Source organism: Agelaius phoeniceus, chromosome 1 (assembly GCF_051311805.1).
Source record: "Agelaius phoeniceus isolate bAgePho1 chromosome 1, bAgePho1.hap1, whole genome shotgun sequence".
Classification (NCBI taxonomy): Eukaryota; Metazoa; Chordata; class Aves; order Passeriformes; family Icteridae; genus Agelaius; species Agelaius phoeniceus.
The window spans coordinates 59,567,658-59,594,541 of record NC_135265.1 but is presented as its reverse complement, the minus strand read 5'-3'; the positions used below and the strand labels follow the sequence as shown (position 1 = coordinate 59,594,541).

General features: G+C 35.6%; 1 protein-coding gene across 3 annotated transcripts; it reads left to right on the top strand.

Annotated features, from left to right (window-relative positions):
• Window positions 1-11: 11 nt before the first annotated feature.
• BRD9 (bromodomain containing 9) lies at window positions 12-26,884 on the top strand. 3 transcript variants are annotated; one of them, XM_054638951.2, is made up of 18 exons: window positions 12-134; window positions 1,059-1,279; window positions 2,890-3,022; window positions 4,709-4,769; window positions 5,706-5,850; window positions 7,673-7,783; window positions 8,532-8,707; window positions 10,654-10,782; window positions 11,638-11,770; window positions 13,971-14,046; window positions 15,355-15,450; window positions 16,247-16,379; window positions 17,169-17,280; window positions 18,894-18,932; window positions 19,367-19,438; window positions 20,712-20,814; window positions 22,601-22,768; window positions 23,524-26,884. In XM_054638951.2, exons 1-18 carry the CDS (start codon window positions 62-64, stop codon window positions 23,622-23,624), a joined length of 2,082 nt encoding a protein of 693 aa, XP_054494926.1. In that variant the 5' UTR covers window positions 12-61; the 3' UTR covers window positions 23,625-26,884. The 3 variants fall into 3 exon arrangements, with proteins under 3 accessions (XP_054494926.1, XP_077035759.1, XP_054494917.1); XM_077179644.1 differs by lacking the exon at window positions 10,654-10,782 and having other exon boundaries at window positions 8,592-8,707; XM_054638942.2 differs by lacking the exon at window positions 10,654-10,782.

Below are 26,884 nucleotides of genomic sequence, written 5' to 3'. Positions count from 1 at the left end.
CGTGGCGGGCGGGGAGGCCGCCCTCCCCAGCGCTTCCGGCGGGGCCGGCTGCGGCTCCGCCATGGGGAAGAAACACAAGAAGCACAAAGCCGAGAAGGCAGAATGGCGCTCGACCTCCGCCACCACCTACAGCGGTAAGGGCCGGGGGGGGGGGGGGTCTCTTTGTACCCGGGACGCACCCGTCCCTTCCCCCGGCGCGGCTGTCGGCGGGGCCCGGCGTCCCTGCGCGGGCTGTGGGGCCTGGGCAGAGACCTCGCTCCGAGTGCTGGAGCTGCCGGCGGCGGGGGCGGCCCGAGGAACGCGGGGCGGGCGGTGCAGTGTGAGCCGGAGCGTCTCCGTGCTTCCCACGGCCGCTTCTGAGAGGATCCGGTCGCTGCGGTGCTTGAATGATGCTTAATTTCACCTTGCTCTGCAAGAACTTTGCGACGGTTTTAGGGGAGGCCGAAGAGCCGGTTTCTAATGTCTTGCAGGTTTGTTGAACATCACAACGTAAGATGTGCAGAACGACTGTTTGTTAGCTTGGATTTGTTAGCCTTAGCTTTTGTTTTTCTTTCCAAATGTATTCTGTATATTTTTGATTTGCAGCGAATTCTTATAATCAATAGTTCTAGAAGAAGTTTTGGAGCTGGGATTGTTTATCCTGGAGAAAAGGAGGCTCGGGGGGGACGTTGTCACTCTGCAGCTGCCTGAAAAGAAGGTGTAGCCAGGTGGGGGTCGGTCTCTTCTCCTAGGCCACCAGCCACATGGGAGGACATGGCCTCAAGATGCACTAGGGGAACTTCAGGATGGACATTGGGAAAGAATTTCTTTACAAAAAGGGTGATTATATATTAGAATGGGGTGCCAGGGAGGTGCTGGAGTTTCTGTCCTTAGAGGTGCTTAGGAAAAGACTGAATGTGACAGTCAGTGCCATGGTCTAGTTGACATGTAATGTTTTGTCATAGATTGGACTTGATCTCAGTGGTCTTTTCTGACCTAATTGAGACTGATTCTGTAATTGCTATGTGCTGTTGGCTCCCTGTGCATTTATTAATTTTTTTTTTTTTTTTTTAATTTAGATTATGTGGACAAGCCTTTGGAAAAACCCTTAAAACTGGTTCTTAAAGTTGGAGGCAGTGAAGTCACTGAACTCTCTGGGTCAGGGCATGACTCTAGTTACTATGATGATAGATCAGATCATGAGCGAGAACGACATAAAGAAAAGAAGAAAAAAAAGAAGAAAAAGTCAGAGAAGGAAAAAGAAAAGCATCTAGATGATGAGGAAAGAAGAAAGAGAAAGGTAAGCTGTGATTTTTAGAATTCAGGCACACCAGCCTTCATGCTTACTTATCAGGTCTAAAGTTTGGTGCAGAACTTTGTTTAAATCACTGTTACAAGAAGCTTATTGTCTGGAGATAGCACTTCAGAAATGTTGAAAACCCTTGTGTGTGAGTTGGTGTACTTCTGCTATTTACAGGAGATACCTTTTGTGATGATTCTATGAACAAAGTAAAAACTTCCTTGTTATAACTTTTTATTTTCCATACTTATTTGCTTTGAATAAATGTTCCTGTTTTTCAGTTCGATCTTTTGTATTTTAGCCTGGTCACAAACATGTTTTGCTACTGTTTTAGGGAGGATATTTTCAGCTTTTCAGTTCCAGGCTGTGTTTGCATTTTGGAGATGTGCCAAGTTACTGGACATTGAAATTGATATGTTTACTCAAAACAGCTTCTGAACTCTTGAGTACTGTGGTACATTACATCGTTAGCTCTTGGAATAACCTGTGTGCTGGGCTTTGTGACTTTGTTAGTAGTAAGTAGGGTAGTCAACTTAGTTGTCTGTGTTGACCATTGGGGAGTTTGTTTAAAATCAGTAGTGAGGCGTTGACAGCACAGTTATTTGTACAATTCAATTTTAAGAGTATTTATTTTGTGTAATAATGGTTCTCTGACCTTTCTGCTTTTTTAATTCTTTCCTGTCATGTAGTTTTACTATTCCTGTGTGACAGTTTTTTTGGTGCTACTTTGTGTGTGTTTGTGTCTAACATCTATCAGTTCCAAGTAATACAAGCCTAACAAAAAAATCATCTGGAAGTGACAGATCTCATAGGATCATTCAGAAGCCCTTAAATACAGCACAGACAGTGCACAATTTTCTTAGTACAGATGTTTTAGGCTGGGACTTGAAATGTAGCAAAACCACCTGTCCTTCATACAAGATTTTGCAGTATCAGTTGCCTTTACGGAGTTGTGGGATGGGGGTTGTTTGGATTTTTTTCACAGAACTTCATGATTAATACATTCAAAATAAGCTAATGGATCTTTAAGTAATGAAACCATAGTCTAGGGAAGGTTAATGAATGTGTGCTTTTCTGTGCAAATGTGGATAATGATTGTGGAATTTCAGGAATGACTTAGATGTACCTTTGCTTTGAAACTCAGGAAGAGATCATTAATTGCCACCACTGTTTTTTATGCTTCTTTTGTTGGCTGAGTTGTCATATATTTTACTCACTTCTGTTTAATGTGACAAACAACAAAAATACATTGATGAGGGCGGAGCCACAGATTGATCTTTACTCAATAGTCAATTAACTTTCTTTGCTCTCTGGTGTAGCTTATTATCGTGCAGTTTTGCATATGAATAGCTTCAGAATTTTTCTTTTCAATAAACATGCAGGAATGATAGAACAATACTGTATCAAGTACAAAGTAGCAAAAGATGAACAGTTTTAATTGGAGAAGAAAATTGTAAAAGTGATAGTGAAAATATATGCAATATTGTTTAAACAGTATTATGACTTGGATATTGAATGAGTATTCCAAATTAAAAACATCACTGTTTCTTGCCTTTTGATGTGTGGGATTGCACATCCATCTAAAATATGTCTTCTTTCTGCTGTCCTAGGAAGAGAAAAAGAGGAAAAGGGAGAAGGAACAGTGTGACACTGAAGGAGAAACTGATGACTTTGATCCTGGGAAAAAGGTGGAGGTTGAACCTCCTCCAGATCGTCCTGTCAGAGCATGCAGAACTCAGCCAGGTGAACAGTATGAAAGATTAAATTATTTTGGTTCTTTTTAAAAGAACACAAAACAAAGCTTTTGTCAAAGATAAAATTTTCATGAAGATTTACTGAAATATAGGAGCTTGACTTTTTCCAACATCCAGAACTTTCTGCTATCTGAAAAGTCAATATTCCTCTTGGTGCTTCCATGTTTTAGTCGGTTTGTTTTCAGGTGACTGATGTTGCCGAGGACATCCTGTTTCTGGCCTCTGTTCCTTGGCAGGGTAAACCTCATTATGAAAGTGTTATTGCACATAATGCTCCCCTAATTCCTTCTCCTTAGCAATTACACCATAGTGATCAGAATGTCTGAAACTAAGTTTCACTTAGTTCAAGGGAAAAAACTCTCGTGGAGACTTCTTAGGTGTTGTTTTTGTCTTTTTTGTTTTTCTAATCTATGTGGAGTTTTAGCATCTCTATTCTCATGGAAAGGAAGTTGTGATAGTGTATCTCTAAAGACTGTAGACACCACATACCAGCCCTGTTTTTAATTTACAAATCTTCTCTAATTCTTATCACCAGCCAGAATATTTATCATTTGTATATGGCAACTTCTGCATGTTTGATCCTTTCAGATTTCGCCTTGCTTTTCTACCAGTAGCCATTGCTTGATAATTAAAACTCAGCATTGCTCAGTGGAAACCTTTACTTTTAGGAATTTTCAATTACATCATGATCTCAGTTATACATAAGCCTGAAAATGGAACCTAGTAGCAAAAAATTGTGTCATTAGGAATATTGTGAGTCTTGTCTTTGGAATCCTGCCCTTTGACTAGTCAGGTAATCCCAAGGAATTTTATAATTGTGACCACACATTAAATTGAGGAATAGTGGCCATCAGCTGTCAAGGTAACTGAAATTTTCAGATCCGAGTTTTATGTCTCTGGGTAGTCAGGAGCCTTAAAAACTGACAAGATAAAAACTATTCCAATTATTATTCTCTTTTCATCTGGTTGTAAAATGGTATTGGAAAGCATATAAATTACCTGACCCATTCTGTTTAAGAAAGGAGATGTCTTTCCTCTATCATGGAGAGTTGGATTTTCAATTCTTGGTGCTTCATTAGTGTTTCAAACTTCACTTAAAGCCAGTCTCTCTGAAGTAACAGGCTATATTAACATATAGTGTTTCTTGTGTGATCTGTACAGGAGGTGAAATTGTAGTTGTTACCTGTCTTGCCAGTAAATCTGCATCTGTTTGTCACTCTGTGATTGAAAGGCTTATAGAATTGCATGGAGTTTATGGTGAAGAAACCATGAAAATTGCACAGCAAACATGTTGTAAGAATATGATTTCCCAACTGCAGTATTTGAGCAACCAAGTTTCACTTTTTCTGCAGAAATATATAATGTAATTGTTTTAATCTTATTAATACATATTCTTAGGGCTGCTAAATTTAGCACTACATCTGACTTAATGGGTACTAGGTTTTAATGTGATAAGAAAAAAGCTCAGAAAATGAAGGAAGAAGAAAAAGTTACTGTGTGCTTAGATATCTGATGTGCTTCTGCTTTAAAATCCATGTTCATACATTTGGCTTCAGATCAGTACAAGCTGTACTTGTAGTGAGATTTTTCTCTCTGGTACTTACATTTTTAAATAAAAAAATATATGCACATGTGGTTTCATTGCACTTACCTGGGTTTTCATCTCAAAACGCAGCTGAAAATGAGAGCACACCAATCCAGCAATTACTGGAACACTTCCTTCGCCAGCTTCAAAGGTAGTAAATGTTTTTGTATCTTCAACTGTGTAGGCTGTGTCTGGTACATATTTGTATGTGTTACCTGGCAACTTCATATCCTGGTTTTCTGTTTGAAAGCAGTGCCTGGTGACTGACTGTAAGATATTTGTTAACCTTTGCAACCATGTCAGACTTTGTTGTTTTTAAAGATAAGTTGAGGATAATTATTACCAAATTTGCAATTCTAGCATTGGGCAGGGAAATAAGTGTTTTGGGCAAATTATACATTGCCATTATAAATTTATTAAATATTAGTGACTTAGTTTAAGGATTAAAAACCAGTTACAATTCTACATTACTTTAAAAGATTGGACTGTTTTAGTTAAATTTTGTTTTATTCAGTGTCCACTGTCAGATACAAAGCAAATTTAGACCTGGTTACTTGATAATCTTCTAAATTATCGGCTTTTTATTTTATTGTTTTCTTAAACCTGCACCTCATGTTTAAAAAAAACATTACTTTTTTATTTTGTAGCAATAAGCTGAATTTGGAACAAATTTAAAAAAATTAAACATTGTGTTTATTTTTAGAGGACCTTATGAACAAGAAGAATTGAGCTTTTTCTACAAGAAGCCAAAAGACCAAGTTGTCGTGTAGAGACACAGAAAACATACAAGAATTAATTAAGAAATATGAGAACTAGCTTGAACTGATCATTTGATCATTGAATTGAATTGAATTGAAAGACATTTTTAATTAAAATTTGCAGGAATTTCTTTTTTAAATAAGTCTACATATGTGAAATCACAATGCTGTCCTTTATCAGGAAATTTTTCAAACATGGATCTATTTTATGAGAATGTTTTTAGTAGTTTTTGTTTTTTTAGTAGTACTATTGTGTTATTAATGTGATGCAAAAGCAAGGATTGTTTTGTTGCCTGCTGTAAATTTCAATTTATTGTTTGTATTTTTAGGAAAGATCCTCATGGGTTTTTTGCCTTTCCAGTCACGGATGCCATTGCTCCTGGATATTCCATGATAATAAAACACCCTATGGATTTTGGTACAATGAAGGAAAAAATTGCAGCAAATGAATACAAATCAGTCACTGAATTCAAGGTGAATTAATGAAGATTTAGATATTTCACAACTAGTAAGAAACCGAAGATTCTTTTTAACTGTAGAAGCCTTTGTTACATTAATTAATGCTCATTTTTTTCAGAACTGAGCACTTTTGTATATTCAGTACGTTACAAATAATCTGTCATATTCTACTACAATCTTCTATAAATTACTGTTGAAACCAAGAAGATCTTCTAAAGTTCTGTGGAATTTAGTTTTTTGCTAAACTTCAACAGGAGTAAGATTATCACCAAGACTTAAGCCACTGAGCTCTTTTTTTTTTTTGTCCTTTTTTTTAATTTAGACCTTGTTAGATTGATTTAAATGTAATTTGGACCTGTCTGCAAGAAACCTGCAGATATACTGGAGCATCTTGTATATGAGTAAATAGCAATTACATATTTTTTATCTTTAATTATTCTGGTTTTTATATAACTTCATTTGAAATTGTCTTCTGGCAGAAACTTACTTGGCAAGTTTATTTGCAGCTTAACTTAGTCATTAATCATACTGTTTTTGCTGAAATAATTTATTAGATACATCATGGTTTCACAGACAGTGCAGTAAGAAATTTTTTCATAGTATTGGTAGCTCCTGAAGGAGAGGAGTTTTCTTTAACTGATTTGTGAAGGTCATGAATTATTAGCAGCTTTTGGAATTGCTTTTTCCTAGACTGATGTTGATATGATGGTAGCCTCAGCAAGAGAGCATTGGCTTGTTTCTCAGGGTTAATCTCTTTTTTTGAAAGGTCCGGCAAGGTGAGCAAAGAATGGTTTACATTTCTTACAGATGCTTTGACAAAGATTATTACTCTGTTTTGTTAAATATGCTGTAGAGATTTATAGGAAGCTCTGTGACTGTTAAGTAACAGGCAAGGTTGCAGTATTGAAACTGGTGGGATAGAAACCTAAAAAAAAAGAAAATGGCAGTATTTTTTAGACTGACTTTTGTTTTTTCTTCAAGGACTTAGCTTCTGCTGGTAGTCAGAGGAGTGATAAAAGTTTTCTTAAAAGCCTGCCCGTGTTAGAGCAAAAAAGGAATTGGACTCCCTTTCTAGATACATGAGGGTACCTAATTACACAGAACTACAGAGCCGTAACCTTAATAAAGAAATGAAGTTTGTAGGTTTTTAACCTCTGAAACAAAGTCTGCTCAAAAGGTTACCTGTCTGATATAACTAGCTGAGGCTAGTCACAAGACAATAAATAATCTGTCTAAGAGTAGAGTCTGAAAGAACTCTGTCCTGCATTTAAAAGAGGGGCAATTTCTGCAGAACACTCATTCGTTTCACTTCAGAAAAAAAAGGGTCTGCTTCAAAGTTGGGCAAGCAAAAGACTGGCTTTTCTGCAGCACTTGAAAGGCCATCACTGGAAGTGTAGCTTACATGCACTTCTTTGTCTGCTTCTTGGGCCATAGTTTGCTCGTCCATGTTACCTCAATTTCTGTCTTTGCCATGGCTTTGGTAATTGGAGGCAGGGGGCTTGTAATGCTGTAAAAAAAAAAGTCACCCTGGTAGCTCGGTCTAGTGTTTGGTCCATTTAGTCCATTTGGTCCACTTGGTTAAAGAGAAGATGTTACGTTTGGCATTCAGGAAAGAGAGTGGTTTTTATAACCAAAAGCCAGTTCCAAAGGAAACTGAGCATCTTGGAGAGGTAGAAGAGGCTCAAACCTTTGCAATTCTGTTTTTGGCTTGTGTTCATGAGCCTACTCCTAGAATATTACTGTGTTCTTCAAAGAGCTGCCAAGATGGAGTGGTATCTTTCAGTCATTTAACAAAGGACCTGAAATGTTTACAGTTCTTTCGTCTTGTATTTTACAGGCTGATTTTAAACTGATGTGTGATAATGCAATGACTTACAACAGACCAGATACTGTTTACTACAAACTAGCCAAGAAGATACTGCACACAGGCTTTAAGATGATGAGCAAAGTAAGAGACCTATTAAAAACAAAAAGCAGAAACTTTGGGGGTTTTTATGTTACCATACTCAAAAGGAACAAAGTAACAATGGTAAATGTTGTTTCATCCATCTGTGATGAATTACAGCAGTGCCAGTTAGTGCTGCTATATTTAAGGGCTTGATGGCATTTTTGTTATAACCCAGTAATTTTTACTTATTTCTCAACCTTACCTGCACCACTGAAGTTTGTAAGAGCTTCTTTCAGTGGAAGCAGTTTGAATATATGCAACTCTACCGAAAAATCCTACTTCTGGCTGAAACTTTTGGAAGCAAGATCTCATTTAAGTTTTATCTCTGTGTAAACAAGAAAGCATTACTTTTTTGAAGGTGTTGGGGAGTTTTCAGCAGTGTCACAAATACTTCTTACTCAGATACAGTTGTTGGCTTGTCAAGTGAAGGTTTTTTTGTGAGCTGCTCTGTGTGTGCACATGTGTGTGTGTGTATGTGTGCATGTGTTACAGTGATGGTAAGTTTTGTGTAAAATAGTTGTTTTTGCATATGCAGTTTGTTTGTTTGTTTGTTTCTCTCTTGATAGTTGGGCTGCAGAAATTCTGATGCCATGCTACCATGACCAAATCATGTTGCATCGCCATTGGAAACGAGATTAAGAACAAAATAAGGCCATGGCCATTCCCATCCCATCCCATCCCATTATCATAGCATCTTGGCTATGAGGGAAAGGTTAAGTCCCTGCCGCTCTGTCCTTTCTGATTCTAGGAACGGCTGTTAGCTTTGAAGCGCAGCATGTCGTTTATGCAGGACATGGATTTTTCTCAGCAGGCAGCTCTTTTGGGCGATGAAGACACAACAGTTGAAGAACCTGTTCCTGAAGTTGTTCCTGTACAAGCAGAGACTACCAAGAAATCCAAAAAGCAAAATAAAGAAGTTATTAGGTAATGGTTTTAATGGGGATGCTTACTAGTTTGTTGCAGCTTTACACAGCAGGAAAGAACTGAGGGAAAAAACTCAGCATTTTTCCTTGAGGTCCATAGGATAAGTGGGCAATTTTATTGTATTTTATTTGTTTATTTATAGAACTTGTTTAATAACCCAGTGATTCCTAACTTGAAGCAAACAATTCAAAAGATGACTGCATATTCTTTCAAACACTTAAAATTAATATCTATAGAGATGTTTTCATTCTTCTTTATATCTGTATTAAATACTGAGTGGTTTCTTCTCATGATGGTTTAAAATGTTATTTTGGGTATAGCTACAAATACCTTTTGCATTTTGTTCCTTTTTTTCCTTTCCTAAAGTAGTCTCATCAAAATGTAAGAGGTTCTTCCCAGGAGGGCAAAGTGGCTCCAGATCAGTGAGTGATTTTATTTAACTTAAACCTTGTCTGGCAGGTTATGAAAGTATAGGAGATTATTTCTGGAGCAGATGATAATATATCCCCAGTGAAATCTTATTTAACTTAGTGGTAAAATATATTGCTAGTGCAATAGTAATCCTCCAGCTAATAGGTACTTCCATGTCACAAATTCATATTTTTATAACTAAAATCTAATGTTAATAATTTAATTTTTTTAAATCTGAATTTCGTAAATGTATTTTATGAGATTTTAGCAGAAACCATGATATACAAGCAACTTATATTATTCAGTGTTCTTGCATAGGCATCCAAAGATAGACTGAATTTAAATTGTAAAGCATTATATCAGTTGGAATTTTATGGGAAAAAATATTGCAACAGAGCACCGCTAGTCATGTTGTAAATAATCTGATCATGTAGATATGTTCTGCAGGTTTCTTGTTAAATCCTCAAAGTAACAAAAGTGAAATATACCTTGTTTCATGTTTTTTTAAAAGTGAGCTTTACAGTTCTCATCAGCCACTTTTCATTTTTTACACTTCCAGCATTTTTGTAATTCTTATTGCTGATGGAAGAAGTGGTATTCTAATTTAGGGGTTTTTTTGGAAATAGAAGACTGCAACATGTATCTTCAAAAATAATTTTCAACAATAATTATCTGTAGTGGAAGCTATTCTAATGATAACATACAGAAATTAATCTGTTCCTGTATCATAGAGAATTGAGAAGGTATAATTTCTCCTTTGTTTAATGGATTGTGGATAGAATTCAACTGAAAGCACCTTTATGTAGACAAGTCTTGAGGGAGAGGTGCTTTGGTTTTTGGTTGTTTCTGTTTTTTTAGAAGACAAAATAATTTGGTTTGTGTGGTGTCCAGCATTAATTCTTGCATAAACTCTACCACAAGAGTAACTTTGTCCTTTGTCATAGAACAAGAAATTGAGACTGCCATCTACATTAACATACATCCTGGTACCAGTTTATCAGCAATCAGATGTAGTATAAATCTACTTTTCTGTTCCTCTCAACATCTGTGTAACTTTAGTAGTTGAAATTAGTTTTTTTCTAAGTAACATGAACTTTTAAATACTTGTATTTTTGCATCTGTAGGATTGATACTATATTTTTTGATGAAGAATAAGACCTTGAGAGGGGAAAATCAAACCTAATGGCAGATATTTTTGCTTTCATATTTATGGTTACAAACAGAGGAGCTGAAGTCAATGTTTACAAAGTGTCAAAGCAGCTTAGACCTCTAAGCTATATAGAGGAAGAAGCAACTTGATCACTTGAACATCCTAATGTTTAAATAGTTTTTGAAATTTTTTTTAGGATGTTACAATCTGAACATTCTCTCAAAATTCTTGTCCTTTAAGTATTCTGTAGTGTGTGATAGAAAGTGCCAGTTTTTGAGGAGTTTCCTGCTGTGTATACCCTTTCTTAAAGTTTCAATGAAACAAAGTAGTATAACATTTGTCTCATAATAGTATGATCCTGTGATCTTTTTATTGTCTTTAATAGCAAAACTTACTTGTGTATTGGATCTGAATCTCTATACAGAGAGAAATTCTTAGCTAAGCAAATGGAAGAAGATAACCCAGGAGAGAGAAATGGATTTGGTGTGAGGAGATGCTCTACCCAGTACCTAAGGTGTTTGGCCCTAGTGTCTAATGTCTATATAATGCCCTGAAATACTTTGATTTACAACATTTATTTTATATATAAAATACAATGAAGACTGCCATATTCTATGATATCTTCACACTTCTTTTTATGATACTACCTTTTCCTGATTTTATGTGATAGCTATGTCCTGTTCCATCCTTGGGTATGCTTATTTGCTACGATTTTATTGGTTTGGAGCTCTAATGAAAAGGGATCTACTGAAAGATAAATGTTAAATTCTGTAATTTCAGTTACAAGCAGTTTTGTGATTGATACAGATTAGGAATGCTAACTTCCAATACTGAAAACACAGGAATTAAAGGACTCCCTTTTAGACTGCGAGTTTGGTCCTACTTCTGCAAGCAGCTATATGACATAATCATCATAAATGCAGCCTGTTGGGTTTTTTCTCTGATAAGCAACAGTTTCTATGTCTCATTACATAATTTATTTTCTGCATCTTCCTGTTTGTAATTTTTGAAAATAGTGTATACGTGCATGTGGGAGACTAAGGATGCATACAGCATTCACCTTGTATAATTGCCAGTTTTATTCCCAAACTGTTTTGTGCTTCATTTTATACTTCATTTTCATCAGGATACAGAAACAATTAAATTTTTGAAGTCAGTAGGTTGGTAGTTCACAGCTTCTGCTGTAAAACTTCATAATATGATTGTAATGATTATATGATTATAATGATTATAATTCCACTTAAATGCTGAGGTACACTGACACTGGGAGAAGAGTGGGACTGATTGCTCTATTAAGCAAAACCAGAATTCAGCCCTTTGTTTTGTTTTAGCTTTTAATTGCTACAGCTCCTTTTCTTCTCCTTTTTAGCTGCATTTTTGAACCTGAGGGGAATGCATGCAGCCTGACAGACAGCACTGCTGAAGAACATGTCCTGGCACTAGTGGAACATGCAGCAGATGAAGCTCGGGATAGGATCAATCGATATCTACCCAACAGCAAGGTCTACTGCACATGGCAGTTAGCAGTTCCAGTTTGTGCCTGACTATTGAATGCTTTGTTTCATGTTAGGAAACAGGCTTTACTGTTAGGCTGCCTGGGACTGGAGCATCTGGGATATATGTTCTGTGTGGTGTACTGATACTGCTGTTGTCTATCTTTAGTTGCCACTGAAAGCCATTGTAGGGGGTCCTAAGTCAATCTCAGGTTCTCTCTCTGGAAATTCACTTACAGGAAACAGTGAAATGTTCCATCTTGAATTGCCACCCTTAGCACTGAAAGTGATTAAAATAACATCACACTTCTCCTATTGTTCCAACCTCAGAAAAAGCAAACCACGGCATAGGTTGAAGAACAATTAGGATTCCCCTTCTCTCCCCTCCCTTCCCCCCCAGGAATTAACATACTTTTAATGTTAAATTACCTTTTTTAATGAGGAGAGTCTGTAAAGTCTTGTAGTTTTGTATTTACAGGCAGTAGCTGTCAGCTGTAGCATGAGTACCAAATACAAAAATCTTTCATTGAGTAGGTTTAGATAGCAAGTTTTACAGTCCTGAATGTAATGCTGATGTTATTCCATGTATTTGGGTTTTGTGCTCTTCCAAGGACAAGCTTGGTGGTGCTGTTGTTTTCTCTGAAGGATCAATTTTTTTAGCTGTGGGTTTTTTAGCTCTGTGATGATAGTGGTGGATTCCTTCATTTCCTTGTGCTAGGCTTGGAGTGAATGCTCCAGGCATTCGCTACAGATCTGTACTGAGATACCTTTACTCTCTTTCCCTCGAATTTTATGGAGACTTATTCCACCTTTGCTCCCATTTCTCATCTGCCACTCTAGTGGTCACTGCAGTCGAGAAAGGAATCAGGATGTGTCCACATCTGCATTTTCCACCTCTTTAAAAACTATTGCAGAAGAAACTTTACTTTGAAGCAGAAGTGGTGTTGTGTCTTCAAACTTAAATGTCCATTTCTTGGGCAGTGGCCCTGATTATGTAGTCAGTTTAGGCTCAACTGGATTATGAAATAAAACTGCAAAGAGTAGTGGATGGAGGCTTAGTTTCAAATGTATTTCTGTTTCTTTGGATAATGAGAAGACTTGTTATAATTGAAGTCTATTGGAAACCTCCAAAGTAGAGTGGCTTTTAAAATCCCTTCAAAGCAATACCATTGAGTGATGCAGTCAGTTTTGCACTGTTCAAGGAAGTTTCTCGAGGTGTGCAGCTCTTAGTTGCTAAGGCTGTTAAGTCAGCTTGGCAGCCCCACTGCATGTCCCACTGAATCTCGGTAACCCTGGCATGTTTTTGGAATTCAGCTGTTGTTAACTTTTGCCATCACTTGAAGATGTTGTTCATTCTCTTTCCAGCATCTCTCACCTCTGTTTTTATTGTATGCCAATATTAGCTTTGGCCTCCTGTACAGAGAGAGTTTTAAACGTTTTCAGATGGAGGGGGATAGAAAACAAAATAGGAGAGATTTGTTGTTCATTTCCTCAGATGTATTTACTAATATTTTTGTAGCGAGAGAACAGTTTTTATTTTCCCTTTATATTGAGAGTTTACAGTGGTTTTTTTCTCAATTCATGTGTAGTTAGTTTCTGACATTAGCTTTGCTTGTTGCATCAGATCTGGCTCTAACTTTATAGACCCTGGTGTGCTCTGTTGTCTTTCACATCTGTCTTTAGCATTGTGCTTGTCTGCTTCAGTAGGTCTGTCCCAGCACTTCTTCCTCTTGAAGAATTTGGTAGTTTGTTAATAAAAGTACTTCTAATTAGAAAAAGTTGTGGGTGAGACATGAAAACAGTTCAGTCTATATTTGAAAATAAGCAGTGACTTTGTTTGTGGATGGGAGTTACAGATTGCTTCTAAAAAAAATGTGTGTTCTGGACTTCGCAGTCAGAAAGGCTGGCTCCATGCTAATGACAATGGAATTGGGTTTGTCTTGGGTGTAAGCTTTAGATCTGACTTAGAAAGATGAGTAGGGCATTGTATATATGATGTACGAATTTCTCCTAAGTCTCCTGTTCTGAAACACTGGCTAAGTGGTGTAAAATAGTAGTGACCCAATGTTCTCTGTATGAAAAAGGGAATAGCAAAGTCCAGTGCAATACAGCTAAAAATGCTTTTTATAGTTTTCTCTGTAAATGGGCAGCTCCTTTGAGTGTGAACAGTTTTGAATGATTCCTCCTGTATCTCTGGTTCTGTCCACAGATTGGTTATCTGAAAAAAAATGGAGATGGAACTTTATTATTTAGTGTAGTAAATTCATCTGATCCAGAAGCAGAAGGTAAAAGCCATAGTCTTTGAAGTAAACATTTCTAGTCTTATATGTTATAAGAGATTTTGAAGTCTTAACCGTAGATACAGATCCTGCGTAATATATATGAGTTTTTAAATTGTTTTTTATTTTTCAAAAAATTTCATTCTTTTCATTAATTATTTCCCAAGCCATTTCCCCAAACACCCCAAAGGTGTTTCTGTTTGCCTTCCCTATTTTCACACTTCAGATGCTTTGTTTTGCTGATGCCAATAGTGAGAAGATAAAATAATATCTCCTTATAAGCACTTAGACATTCCTACGACTTTACAAAGAGCTTGGAAGACAAGCTTTTACTGCAAAAACACTGTAGTGTTAATACCTAATGACAAAAAGTGAATGAAGATGCTGCAATTCTATGTAAATGTGCAATGCACAGATGCAAATTTAGAATAATCTTTTACCTCTTTATTACCTTTTTCAATCATTAGCTAAATTTCAGTTTTAAGTGTATGAGATTTTTTTCTTTAGTTCCTTGATATTTTCTTTTTTGTTCTTGTTCTGTTACTATTATGGTATTTATATTGTTTTATGCTTTCCCTTTGCTTTAATTTCAAGCTCAAGATGCAGAAGTATTAAAAATTTGTAATGAATAAAATGCCATAGTTTTTTGAATCGTCATGTTGATTTAGCACTTCATTCTCTGCACCTTTTGAGATTAGAATTTTTTCACAGCTTTCCTCTTGTTTCACTGATGAATATATAAATGCTTTTGACTAATCACATTGAGAGATGCAAGCCTGCTAAATTCTTTTTCATGTGGTAGTAAATTTTTCTGGAATCTTTCTGAGCATTTTGGCTGCTCTCATGCCTATTACCTATTTCTAAAAAAAAAAGTGATTTAATGCCTCTGAAATTATGCCACTGAAAATTCAAAGTGTGATGGTAATTAATTTCTATAAAAAACCACTTAGTTAACATAAGAGACTGCAAGAGACTGCTTTTATCATTTCAGTAATATCTGGACATTGAAGGTTTGTGAATTGGCTACTAAAATAATTACAGATGCTACTGTATACTGTAAAAGTGAAATAACTTAAGTTATTAAGAAATAACTTAAGCCATAGATCTTGTGAATATGACATGAAAACATACTTATAGGTTGAGGTTGAAATTTAAATGGAGAACCTGAATTACAGTACCTACCCTTAATGTATAGTTTAAAAAACATTTAGTCTTTATGTTAATTACAGCTCTAAAATAGCAAATTCTAATTATTTGTCATAAATTGTAAACACAAAATGCTTTTCTAAGCCTTCTTTTAAATCAAATTATTAGAGGAAGAAACTCACCCAGTGGATCTGAGCTCACTGTCAAGCAAATTATTACCTGGCTTCACTACACTGGGCTTCAAAGATGAACGAAGAAATAAAGGTAATTACCAAAGACCATGTTTTAACTTTGTGTTTATTAAATATTCAAGCAATTACTTGATATAAAATCATGTTGGTATATACCTGTTTATATTATGAAAGTTCACTTAGTTATGTTATAATATATAATAATTCCATTAACAGCAGAATGCAGCTTTTATTAAATTGACTATTTCGCTAATTAAACATAATTTAATTAGCAGTTTATGTATTAATATTTTACCATGGTGTTATAGCCACACTAGAAGATTTCCAGTAATGGTAGTCCATTTCCTCTGGGGGAAATAATTTTTCCATAGTAATTGCACTTATGGTTGAAAAACAACTTCCAGTCATTTGCATTTTTGCAACATTTGACAAAGATTTTGCAGGCTGTGGATTTTTTTTTCCTGTTGTTATTGACAGTTTTTAATAGTTTCTAATCTGCTGTCCAGAAACTGACTGGCAACCATCATGTAGATGCACACAAAATGTAGAAATACAGAAGGGAATGTGACCGTGAACCTTTTTCTTCTCGGAATGGGGTGGATAACTTAATTCTTGATCTTTCAGTAGTATAAGTATGTTTGTTTATATGGTTAAAATAGTGCTGATTCTAGAGTCTGTAAGTGTCCTTGAGACACTGCTCTTGCTTTCAGCTGGAGGAAAAACTACATGGCACTTTCTGTGCCATGTATCTGTTTCAGAAAATCTGTTTAATTTCTGTATCTGTTTCAGAAAATACAATCTTTGTTTTTTTCCCCCAAGTGATCTTTGACACTGCTGCTAATAATTTGCTGTGTCTTTTACCTGTGTAGTAACCTTTCTTACCAGTGCCAATACAGCACCTTCTTTGCAAAACAACTCTATATTTCATGATCTGAAACCAGATGAGATGGAGCTTCTATACTCAGCATATGGTGATGAAACTGGGATCCAGTGTGCCTTAAGGTAAGGTCTTCTTTATTAGGAAGACAACCTTCTCATAGCAATTTTTTGCAAAGAAATTTAAACTAGATCTCAACTAAGAGATCCAAATCCTGAATTTTTTTCTAAAACTTATTTTTGAAGCTAGGCTTTCATCCTTCTTGGCTTGGGGTTTTTTTGGTGTTTTGTTTTGTTTTGTTTGTTTGGTTTGTTTTGGTTTTGTTGTTTACTTGTGGAGGTGGGGAAAGTTTTGGGGTGTTTTTCTATTTGGCCTTTTAAGCTATTCTCTTTTATTGCAAAGTTGTTATGGATCTTGTTATTAGGGTCTTCAACCACAGAATATTATAGGTTGCCCCAGATTTAGTGTTACCCAGCAGTAAATAATTTTAAAAGGCAAGTAATATATTTCAGTGGCTTTAAAACAATTATGTTTTTCAATGAGTTTCAAAAGATTTAATGCTACTTGAAAAATGCCATTTAACATTAAATTGTTGATCTTGGAGGGAAAGAAATAATCTCAAGCTTTTTATCTTTTGTGTTTGTTTTTTAACCCACTACCCTACCATCTATGATAGTTCAAGACAAAATTTGCTGGTACTTGTGAAAAACAAGTTGTAAACCTACTTCACTATTAAAGTAAAAGAAAAAGCTATATGTCCTGGTGACCTTAATTGCTTTCCTGAAGAAGCATAAAAGAGTTAAAGGAAAAAGAAAATGTAGGTGTAACTCAGTGTATTTGGGAAAACATTTTAAGTTGAAGTAGTTTTTATGAAAGTAGATGTTTTCTGTAATGCTTATCTCCATTCCTGCTAGCTTACAAGAATTTGTGAAGGATGCTGGAAGTTACAGCAAGAAAATAGTTGATGATCTTCTGGACCAGATCACTAGTGGTGACCATTCCAAAACTATTTATCAGCTAAAGCAGGTGTGTCCTGGGTGCACTGAAGTGTCACAAATTCATCAGAATAAGAATGACCCTATTGGCTTTTTAATATTTTGTGATATGCTTTGTTTTCCACTGCCAGTTTAAGCAGTGCAAGCCTAGCTGTTCAAGCAACCATAAACCAAATTAGAGGCTGAATTAATTAGAGACTGAAGGAGGAATCCTTTCCTCTGGCTAGGTCAGTTCTCCAATGTGGTTCACTATGTGACTGTAGAAAGGAGGAGACAGGAGATGCAGTATAGCAGGGTCCAACCAACTGGATGGAGTTTAGGCAGCCTTGTCACTTGATGTCATGACTTACATACAGACTTCTGAGTTACATTGCAATCCTTTTGTTAAAGTTTTGGGTTTTTTCTTTATTGAAAGGCAAAATATATTTCTCATAGAAGGATTAGTTATTTGGAACATGGAAGTAAAATTAAAAGAGTAATTACCACTGTACCAGGTGTCTGTTACCCTCCAGTGCTAAATTTTACATTCATGTAGTGTGTCTACAGGGAAAGCTTTTAACTTATTTCCAAAAGCACTTTCCTGAAGACATGCATACTAAGATTGTTATGAGAAGAGAGTTTTCTCAGAAATGTGTATGGTTCTAGTGAGACTTGCATTCCCCAAGACTTGCATTCCCAAGACAAAATAAGCTAAAAAATTGCAAATTTTCTGATGATAAATTTTGTGTTATCTTCACTTTGAAAGGCAGTCGTAGTTTGAAATAATTGTCTGCTATTTAAAATGCTGACACTCTGAAAGATTGAACAATAAAGAAAGGAAGGCTGGGTGGGAAGATGGAAAGTACTCTAGCCTTCCTGATGTGGTGGAAATGAGATTATGCTACATCTTTGCGACTTAGAAGTGGAGTAGGGTGGGTGGTGTTTGGAAATAAGGAGACAATGGAATGAAAACCACTGATGATTGTTTAGAATTTTCTGGGTGTTTTTTCCCTATGGAAAAAGATGGTACATTTAACAGGAAGAAATGTAAAGGATTAGTTCAAAAAGTTAAAACCCAATATTCTGAATACTTTTCTACACATAGAAATGTGTGTATGCAACATAGTCAACTTAGCATTAAAATAAAATGTGCCTTTGCCTTTTACCATGTTTTTCTATGAGTGTCGTTCCAGGTGAGAATTTCTGAGGACCTTCCAATGGTCAATGGCTATTTACACTTGAAAATGCTGTTTAGTTGTGACTGATTTTACACAATTACATGTGTTTCAGTGACATATACATGGTGTTCTATGCTTGAGCATTTTGTACTGCTGCATTTGAGTAAGAATTAGTATCTCTGGAAGTACAACCTTGAATGATTTGTGATCAGAAGTTACTGAAGTAATGACAAAGATACTGCATTTGAATATAAAGTTTATGAGCAGAAGAAATAGTATAAGGGGACTCAAAGATTACTTAAAATGAATAATATTAAAATATTTCAGAACAGCGACTGTTGCATTCTAATTATGTTACAGATATGTGAAAAAGTTAGCTGTCTCTAGCCTCCTTTTGTGTGTGATTTGAATATACTTGAGATGGTACAAGAAAGATGTCTTTCTCACGTGTTCAATATAAGCAGTTATTGGTATTCTTTCATTACAGAGGCGAAACATCCCAGTAAAACCACTGGATGAAGTTAAAGTAAGTTATGCTAATACTGTGTTTGGGGGTTTTAACAGGGAAAAGTGTTTTGGCGTTTAAAGTAGAGAAAGTTACTCAGCTCTCTGAGCTTGCAACATTCCAATTCTTTATTTTATTTAATGTGCCTCTGTTCTTTATGGTAATACAGAAAAGATTGATAAGTGGAGTATATGAGAAAGGAGAGGCTTTAGGTTATTCCTGGAGAGGCTGTCCTGGTTAGTTACAAATTGTTGGCGTGACTCTATAAGATTGCCCTAGAGAAAGCTGGTCTGTAGTTTTTTGTGAAGGCTCTACTCAAACATCACACAATGTGGCAGTTTTTTATGATGGCCCATGACCTCATTGTGGAAAACCAGTAAATTACACAAACATTCTCAGGGAACATCCTTAGTAAATATAAGCTATGAAATCTAAAGTATTTCTATGTTATTTAGGTTCTGCCAGTTCTTATAAAAGAAGAACACAAGTTGCGCAATACCTGTCTGGATTCTTCCAAACAGATTATGGTAAAATGGCTGGGGGGTAGGGGAGGGAAACAACAGGGGAAAAAACAGAAACAAAAAAGTAGTATTGAGACATTATTTCATTTCAGTGCACAATCTGAGGTTGAATATTAAAATTACATTATCTGGAATAAGATTGCAGTACTGAAAATGAATTCTCTGATATTCAGTCTGTTTTCATTTGTGGCTTTATTGTTCTTCAGCTTATTTCAGCATGCATAACTAAGTCTCAGATGCAGAAAGATCACATAGGAACCTGAAAAAGATACTTGATCTGCTGATCAATATTTGAGGTTCAGCCTGCTATAAAATTGGAAAAAACCCCATTAATATTAATCGGTTAATAGCATATCCATTGAAAATGTCTATTAGAAACTATGGATAAATAACCATATCTTATGCTTTTACAGCTACTAATAAAATCTTTCTTTAAGTGGTACTGGTTTTATCTTGCAAATTATTTGTGATAACAGGAGATATGCACTACATTCAATGCAATTCACATAAAAATTATATGGATCACATTATAGCAACTTAAAAAAAAATCATAGTTTTATAAATATTCCTTATGTTTTGTGGAAAGGTGTGAATTTCTCTAGAAGGTGACTGGTTAAGTTATTTGATGTACATGCTAGGTTTCATTTTCATATTTCTAAAAGATAATATCTGATTGTATGTTTATCTGAGTGTCTCATTTCTCCTGCTGGATCAGGCATCCTCAGAGATTTCCCTTAGAACAGGTTTTGAAGCTTAGTGACTCTGATTTCTTCCTTTGTGCCATTACATTAGCAATATTGCAATGGGTATGGAAAGAAGGAGAGTTGCAAAGTTTAGGCTGTATTTCATTATCCAAGTGTAAAGGAAAAATACTAGATCAACCAGCTCCAGCTGATACTGTCAAGAAGGAGGCCCAGTGTACGAAAAATTTCAATAAATCCAGTGTTCACATATGGGGAAGATGAGGGATACTGGTAATACCTCCACCTGCTAGGGTTCTACCATGAGACATGGATGAGTTGAGTGTGTAATTGAGTTTCAGCAGTCCTGGATCATGAGATGAAAGACTTGGACTACTGTGCACATCCCTGGCCATTCATGTCCAGGAATCTTTTTGAGCTGTTTCTGAATTTCAGGTTAGCCAAGATGGCTATGGATGCTCCAGTTTCAGATGTTGAAGTAACCCTTCTGAGAGAATGGATTTGTGCATTAAACTTTGTGAAGTTAACATCACAGCTTGTACCTCTTGCTAATCTTTCTGTTTCTTGTATTTTAATAGGTTGGAGAATCTGCTGGAGACAGTAACACTTCTGACTTGGACTTTCTCTCCATGAAGCCGTATTCAGATGTATCTCTTGATATTTCTATGTTAAGTTCGTTAGGTAAGTATCTAAATATACAAGATATCAGTTATGGTTTAGTTGTACCATTTAGAGAAAATCACAGCAGGATTTGCTAAGACTTAAAAAAGGGTTTGAAAAGTAGTAATAAATATACATTTAACTATGGTAAAAAAAGTCAAGGGCTGATAAATGAAACCTTGTTCTGTTTTTCCTTTGAGACATCCGTGTGTTATACAAGCTAACTTTTCCTGTACAACTGAAGAAAACAAAGTATTTGTACTTCGTTATTTTGGTAGCTTTGCTTGTATTTCTTGTGTTCATAGTAATATAAATTTTAAGAATCGGTGTGAAGCTTTCACTCAGAAATTATGTTGTTTCATATGTCTTTTACAATTTGGGAAATAGGTAAGTAAGCTTAGGTAAGTTTAAAACTTGGGAATTAGGTAAGTATGTGAAACCCAATCATATTGCTACATGGAACATCCCAAAACAAAAGTGGGAGGAAACTTCTAGGACTGGATAGACTTTATCTTCAGTTGTGTGAAAGAATTTGGATACTGTTTCAAATACATGCCTTTTATAGTTATCCTGTAAGTACCACAACAAGTACTGTTACCGTTTCTGCAGGCAGCTGAGTTACTCATATGTCCTCAAAAATGTCATCCGAGCAAACAACTTGCTTATGTTTTAAGGTACTTTTAGTTCTGAATGTGAAAGAGGCCAAGCTATGTATTATAAAACACAATGAAATGAATTGAAGGCTTAAAGGGAAGAAAGATTTCTACAAATTTCTCACATAGGTGCAGTTTGAAAAGCAATTGTAAGTTCTGATTATGCTGTCTCACTCTAATTTTATTGCAGTTCAATAAAAAATGAATAAATATCCATTTTATAGATAATGTTTAGACATATCAGTCTTACTATAAATTTCATGCAGCACTGAAAGCTGCTTATATTTTCTTCTTTGGCCTTTCTGTAAATAATCATACTGCTAGATTAGTTGGCTACCAGAGTGAGTTTATGAAATTACTTCTTATCATAATTCTTGCAAAATTAGCATTTAAGAAAAAGAAGGGAAGGAGTTTATCTTCCTGTTTAAAGTTGAGGGATTTTTTTTTAGGTCTTCATATGAAAGAATAGTGTATATTGGCACAAACATGCAGTTCTTTCCAATTTCACAATTTCATTTGACTTACTAAAAATCAATGTAGCTGGAGAAGATACTGTTCTTAGAACATTCTGTGATGGGGATATCTTTGCCTCCATAGATTTCAGGTTCTGTTTTAACTGTATTTTGAGTTAAATATTTAAATGATCTACTTGCTGACTCCATTTTGCCACAAACTAAGTGTGTTATTTACTGTGAGGGTGGTGAGGCACTGACACAGTTGTGTCAGTTGTGGGTTCCCTGTTCCTGGAAGTGCTCAAGGTCAGGTTGGATGGGGCAGCCTGGGCTGGTGAAAGGTGTCTCTGCCCATGGCAGGGGGGGTTGGAATGAGATGGCCTTTAAGGTCCCTTCCAACCCAGGCCAGTCTGTCCATATCTGGCATTTCACAGCTAAGGAAGACAAATTAAGCTCTTACAGTTGTTTAGGTACTGGTAGTCAGTTCAGTTTCAGCCATTTCCTTGTGCCACTTTCCTTCATCTTCCAATACTGCACAGGTCTGCAGCTGTTGCTTTTTAGAAGTGTGAGGAAAAATGCAAGATTGAGGTCATTTGGGTATAGCCAATGCTTGTGTTAAGTTTAGAACTTTTTTATAGTGACTTGGTAATTCGTGGGTCAATGTACATGTGCTAATTATGGGTTTTGGTTGGTGGCTCTTAGGAAAAGTGAAGAAGGAGCTTGATCATGATGATAACCATCTACATCTAGATGAAACAACAAAACTGCTTCAGGACCTTCATGAAGCTCAGGCTGACAGAGTGGGATCCCGGCCATCATCTAATTTGAGCTCCCTTTCCAATACCTCTGAAAGAGACCAACATCATCTTGGTAAATTTAGTTGTGGCACAGAAGTTCCAGTACTTGTGCTCTATTTGGAATTGGTTTAAACTCACATTGTAATTTATATAAATCTCTGTGGGAAACTACTCTGATAAAACAGCGTGCTGACTGATCATGTTTTAATTTTTAAATATGCCCAGCAGAGATAACTAACAAGACATACTTTGAACCTCCAGAACTAAGACCCCTAACTGTAATTTCCTATTTTTTTATTAGATGTGATTAAAGTAATTGTGAAGTAAATTGATAATTCAATGGCAAATTCCTGTAAGCATTTTCATTTGATGCTGTCAGTTACACTAAGGAGTATATAATGATTATTTTACTTCAGCATAGTTGTGTTCAGCAAGTAACAAATGGGATTCTACAACAGCATTTCATTGTCAACTGTAAAATTCAGTGATAAGACGGGATGATAGCATAACATACTGCTTAACAATTTGGTGCCATTTCTGAGAAGGTAGAAGATGTTGGATGCATGATACTCAGTTGCATTTTGTGTAATTAACTCAGAGTAATCAACTCAGAGTAATAGCAAAATGATTACTATTCCAAAAATTATCTAAATTACTAAGAATCTTGTGATTTCTTTTTCATAATCTCCTGTTTAAATATTATTTAGATGTCTTACTTTAAAAGTCTAAAAGGAAAATGTGAAATAACCATCCTGTTTATATGTATAAATATCTCTTAAATTTTTCTGTGCTTTTAAAGTTTTGATTTTTTTTTCCCACATCCAACAGGAAGCCCCTCTCATCTGAGTGTTGGAGAACAGCAAGACATGGTTCATGATCCGTATGAATTTCTTCAGTCTCCAGAAACCTCAAATGCTACTAGTAACTAATCTGACATGTACTATATTTATTTTGTATTTTAATTGTATTATGTTTTTATAAAGTTTTTGTCCATGACAGAAACTGCATTTTTGTCCTCTTTTCTATGAGGATTGCTGTATAATATTATCATGTATACAGGATTAAACAAGCAAACATATAAAAATCCCAACCCCAAACTAATTAGTGCATCATGTTGTTAGCAATGTACCAAGAACTGCTTTCATTTTGTTTATTAAGGGAGAGTGTTATTTACTGATGTGTGAATCTTGACTGAAAAGCAGCAAATAATGTGTTAGAAAAATTTCTATTTTATAGACACTGAAAAGTGATAATTTTCCCAGAATCATGGCAACAGTCGTTAAATGTTTGCAGTACAATTATCACCTAGTTCTGTAGATAATTGTTCTGTTATCTACTGTTCAGGCTAAGACCTGAACATCTCCAAGGAAGAACAAATAACTGCATGAATCGGGATCATTATTGTGTTTTCAATCTCCAAATGCTAATAATCTGTAGAAATTGTTTTAAAAATTTCCCCATATTTTAAAATCTTTTTTTAATCACTGCAGAGATCATTTAATTTCAGAGTAACAGTACTTGGTAGTTCCAGTAGAATGCTCATTTACGAAACTTCTACCCTGGATTTGAAAGATGTATGTTTTTGTGATCCCTCGTATCTTGAAGCACAAAGAAAAGATAATACTTGTATTTTTTAAAATGATGTGTATATCTCATAGGGTGAAAAAAATACTGGATACGGTGTGCTGTTCAGTAATTCCAAAATAAAACTTTTATAATGCATCAATACTGAAATTGAGGAGTTTTGTACTATTGCTATTTGCAAGCAGACAAATGTTATGAATTTACATTATTTTGTAAATATTAATAAAAATAGAAAAGCTGTTTTGATATACAGCAAATCTGTTGTCCTTGCCAGGGAGAAGTTTGCTTCCTTATACTAAATCTGAAATACTAAAGAGTTTTGGGTTGAATTCATATGCTGCTTCAAAACATTAATTTCATCATGCCACATTGAGCTATAAACAAAAAAAACATTTAGTTTTAGTAATCTCCTCAGTTTTTAGGAACCATTAAGGAAGTCAGATAACTGGTAGTAAAGTCTTGATAAATTCTAAATAGGAAGATTGTTTCATTCCAAGTGGAAGTGCCGAAGAAAGAACAGTGTGAGGTTTTTCTGTTTGGGAGTTGTTAGGAATGTGTGTGGCACTGTGCTTGGGCTCCTTTGCCGCTCCTGCATTCTGACACATCATGACTGTGGGTTCTTGGAAGTGACATAGATGATCTGCCGCCCTGTGGCAGTGTTGTTGGCGAGGATTTGCATGGGCATACAGCCTTGTGTGGGATTGCAGCTTCCCAAAACGATTTCAATTGAAAAGTGTCTTTAAATCTGACATGCTTTTGATCTCTAGTAAATCTCTGATTTCTCATACAGTAAATATAAATTGATTCCTGTAATAGACTCTATAGTTACAGTTGGTGAGGAAATCCTTATTGAAACACTTGCTGTTGAATTGCCTGCCTTAGCTCTTGAATAAAATTCCACAGGAGAATGTTAAAAATACACCTCTAGAAGAATGTGCTGGTTTGTTCTGGTTTTGGTTTGAACTGCAGTGTTTACTACTGAAAACTGAAATAATGTGCAGTATCTAATTTGATACGTTCACCTTGGATTTCAGGCAGAATACATTCAAACTCTGTGAAATTCTGTAGATCAGCCTTTATGGGCTCCATGAGCTGGTTGTATAAAAGGCTGGATGTTGTTTGCATCATTACTGTACCAGAGAGCACTTTGTGCCTGAGGAAGGTTTGCTTATTTGTTCAGCCTATCTGGCCCTTAAGCAATGTAAGTTATGCACAACAATCTCCAACTGCTGTTCCATGGGTGCTGGACAATCCCTTCACTAGGCTTATTGCCTGCATTCCCCAGGGAAAAAATGCTTTTAAGACAAAACTTCTTCCTAGAAGCAAATACAAATGCTTTTGCTGTGGTGCCTTCTCAAAAGTGGCATTGACTTGTAACCTGTTTGCTGAATGTACTGAGACACATGGTTAGGCTCACTAAATGCCACAAGAAAAGCTTTCATGTTTCTTTGAAAAATCTTGTTCTTCTAAATTTTATAGAAAGATTGGACTGAGTTTACAGTCTCTGGTAAAAAATACTAAAATGTTAAAATGCTAAAATGTTAAAAAAATACTTCAATGTTAAAGTTGAAGTAATGTCTTTCAGTTACTTGTTTGTCACAGTGCATTTTTACTGATTCTTGTGCTAAAAGAGAATCTCTTGCTCCTCTTCGTTGTTGGTGTATGTGCCTGTGCTGGTACCAGTGGTACACTGTTGCATCTTGCAAATGATTCTGGTTTATTTGCAAAAAAGCCTTAAGAAGAAATTTGCCTGTCCTTTCCTTACTTAATTGGAGGGTAAAAAATTCCCTAAGTCTTATTTGCTCTTGACTCTGCAGGTGGTAAGTTCATATACACATAAAAGCTTTGAACTAACCAGTAAAGGCCTCTAATCTTATGGTTTTATTTAAACACTAAGAATTTTAAAAACTTGATTTAGTTCTGTGAGTTTATATAACATACATCATTATTTATTTAATCCAAGATAAACCATTCCTTTCTAGTGTGTTTGATAGATATTTCCTGTTTGGTTCATTTGGGAGATGACTCTGTGTCCATGGCACCCTGTTCAAATCTGTAATACATAACATGTAACATCTTCTAGCTAGGTGGCACCATATGTCAATAAACTTTATGTGAGTTCCCATTGGTTGGAATATGCTATCATTGAAATAGAGGGGAAATTCCTAGGGTGTTTGGTAAAATCAACCCAGGGTTTCTGTAAAAAAATTGAGAAATTAAATGCATTTTTTCAATTTTTCCCTCTAATAACTGCTGTATGAAAAAGTGTGTTGAGCTAAGGAAGTAAGCAATGTTAAGAGAAATCTTAGATCTGTTCTTCCACAACATAGAAATATATCAAAGGAAATACAAAATGGTCTAAATAACTGTGATTTTTCTTTTCTCTTTTGTATGTCTGTCATCAAACACATGTTTTAGCGCAGCCATCTTCAGTGGCAGCAGAGGGAATGTTGAGACTGTATTGCACACATAGCAAACATCTTTGTAAACAAGAAATCAGCATGGAGCAACTTTATTCCACTCTCTGAGATACACAAGTACAGGGACAGAATTTACCTATAAATATTAAGTAAAAAATAAAAATAAAAAAATCTTTCTGTTGTTC